This window comes from Mastomys coucha, unplaced genomic scaffold (assembly GCF_008632895.1).
Source record: "Mastomys coucha isolate ucsf_1 unplaced genomic scaffold, UCSF_Mcou_1 pScaffold14, whole genome shotgun sequence".
In the NCBI taxonomy this organism is placed as follows: domain Eukaryota; kingdom Metazoa; phylum Chordata; class Mammalia; order Rodentia; family Muridae; genus Mastomys; species Mastomys coucha.
This window is the reverse complement of record NW_022196896.1, coordinates 3,135,811-3,138,593: the sequence shown is the minus strand read 5'-3', so window position 1 is coordinate 3,138,593 and position 2,783 is coordinate 3,135,811. Positions and strand designations below refer to the sequence as shown.

Genomic DNA, 2,783 nt, shown 5'->3' with positions numbered 1-2,783 from the left:
TTTTTTTTTTTTGCTTGGTGTGAATACTTACTTCATGCAGTGCCTGGATCATGAGATGGATACAAATGATATTTTGATCATTTACAATACCTCAAAGGATATAAAAAAATGTTTCCATCTTGTCAGTATTTTCACATTCAGTACTTGAATAATCTTTGATGTGAATAAGTTTTGATTTTTCATTATTTTAAATATGTACAAACTATTTTATGTAATTAAAGATAAGAATGTTAAATAGAATTTTTCTCTAAACATTTATTTTTACTTTTTAGTTATGTACATATCTTTGTATGGTATGTGTGTGTATGAGTCCTGGTTCTAGGAGAGTTTGTTGGATCCTCAGGAGCTATGATTATATCAGTTGTGAGCTGCCTTTCTTGTAATGAGAACTGGGCTTGGATCCTCTACAATGATAGTATTGCAGTCTTAACCACCAAGCGATCCAAGGACTTAAGAGCTTTCAAATGCAGAAGTTAACACTTTTGAGTGAGCCAAAATTTTGAAAGTTTTGAATAGTACAAAACTACAAAGCAGGTATTTGGCATTTTTGCCATCTACATTATTACTGTGTTATTTGAGAAAGTATATTGCAGAAAAGTAACAATTAAATGTTTCTTTTCAGGAGAGGCTTGGTTAATTATAAAACACCTGTAAGATACGATTTAATGATTACTTGTTCTACGGCCTTGGTTTATTTTTAGTTGGTTTTTAAATTACATCTCCCAGGGTATTGCCTTTATTTTTCAAGCCTAATTTTGTTATTACTTCTTACCAAAGTATACTGGGACTCTACAAGGATAATTTATATGCTCCAGGCTACAGAGTTATACAGATTTGAAATAGAATCATCTCACTGTTATCAAGTAAGTAAAAGTAGTTATAACGCTCCTCCCTTCCTCCCAGGGACCTTGCAGCTGCTATCCATCGCATGGACAAGTACAATTTTGACACAATGATTTATGTCGTAAGTAATTACAATACAATGCCTACCTCATGAAACTAGAAAGAGATAGAAATAGGAAACCAGGGCCGGGGAGATGGCACAGTGGTCAGGTGCTTGCTTGCCTTGTACACCTGATGATGTCAGTTTAATTCCTAAAACCCAAGTAATGAGAGAGAGAGGACTACACACTTCTCCTCTGACTTCTACATGTGAATCCTGGCATAATGCCTGCTCACATGTGTGCCCACACACAAATAGAAAATAGGAAAAAATGTTGAAAAAATTACAAAAAATCAATTTTGTCCAACTACATAAAATAATTGAATACTAAGTTAAGACAGTAAATTCTTTTTTATTATTATTAAAGATTTATTTATTTATGTGTATAAGTATACTGTAGCTGTACAGATGGCCATGAGCCATCATGTGGCTGCTGGGAATTGAACTCAGGACGCCCCGCTCACTCTGGCCCGTTCCAGCCTGCTCCAGCCCGCTCTGGCGTAATACACTGTTGTCGTTTTCAGACGAACCAGAAGAGGGCGTCAGATCTCATCACGGATGGTTGTGAGCCACCATGTGGTTGCTGGGATCTGAACTTAGGACCTTCGGAAGAGCAGTCAGTGCTCTTACCCGCTGAGCCATCTCGACAACTCAGTAAATTCTTTTTAAAACTTATTCTTAAAAAGACTCAAAAAATTTTTTTGCATTGCTTCATGGTAAAAAAATTTACCAAAATCAAGAATGTGATATGAAATTACTATATATGAGTTATTACAAGACAGTTGTACTTGTCCTAATGATGCACTTAGAAAAATTATTATTTTAACTTGTTTTGTGGGGAAGAGTTAGTAACCTGGAAGATTCCCTCTTCTGTTTAAAATTGCACCAAGGGAATAGAGAAGCAGCTCAGCATAGTGTTAGGCCAGGAACTGCATACATGTGGTACACACACATATATGCAGGCAAAACACATGTACATAAATAGATAAATCTTTTTAAAACTTTAGATAAAATTTAAAAATTGTATCAACTCATTGTATTATAGTGTTATTTAACATGTAAACTTTACTAGTATACCTAAAGTAAAGCATAGTGTTAGAGTTATGTTTTAAAAGGAACATTAAATATCTTCTAATACCTTAAAAACAAGAAATTTCAGACTAGCAGTGTTTCTGTGTACCCTTCACCAGCACTCTTCTATACATACATGACGTGCCATGTCAGTCAGATGGGCATCTGTAGAGACATGCAAATCCCATGGGGTTTTTATGCATTGCTCTATAGGCAGGTTTTATGGACTGTATCACATGCACAGGTCTGTGTGACCACCACCACATCAGAACATGGAACTGCTCTGTAACTAAGCAGACTCACTGATGATCAACCACTTAATCACCGTCCCCTCCAACCCTCACTTTAATCTTCATTACAAAAATTGTCACTTTGCGGGTGATGTGTAAATGGAATCATGCAGTATGTAACTATCTATCTAGATTTTTATTTCACGCGCAGCATATTGACTGCCCTTGAGATCCAACCAAGCCATTGTATTGAGAGCTGGTTCTTCTTATTGCTAAGTGGGGTTCTAGTATCTTCTTCCTGGACATGAGCTGCCTCCCTCCACACTGAGAAGTTACCACCATCTTGTTGTAGCTTAGCTTTGGTCTTGTGGAAATAGGTCCTCACGCTTGAGGGAGAAGGAAATGAAATAGAACACTCTGAGAGCAGAGTCTGTGTATCTTCCTATGTTAAGGAGAGTCCGTGTGTCCTCCTGTGTTAAGGAGAGCAGAGTCCATGTGTCCTGTGTTAAGGAGAGCAGAGTCCGTGTGTCCTCCTGTGT

General features: G+C 37.0%; 1 protein-coding gene across 2 annotated transcripts in view; it reads left to right on the top strand.

The window, feature by feature from the left end:
* Rars2 (arginyl-tRNA synthetase 2, mitochondrial) overlaps positions 1-2,783 on the top strand; it is a 44,798-nt gene that overhangs the window by 32,996 nt on the left and 9,019 nt on the right. For both annotated transcript variants that reach the window (XM_031366400.1, XM_031366401.1), the window contains exon 12: positions 904-964. In XM_031366400.1, the coding sequence (XP_031222260.1) occupies positions 904-964 (61 nt within the window). The remainder of the gene's footprint in view (positions 1-903; positions 965-2,783) is intronic.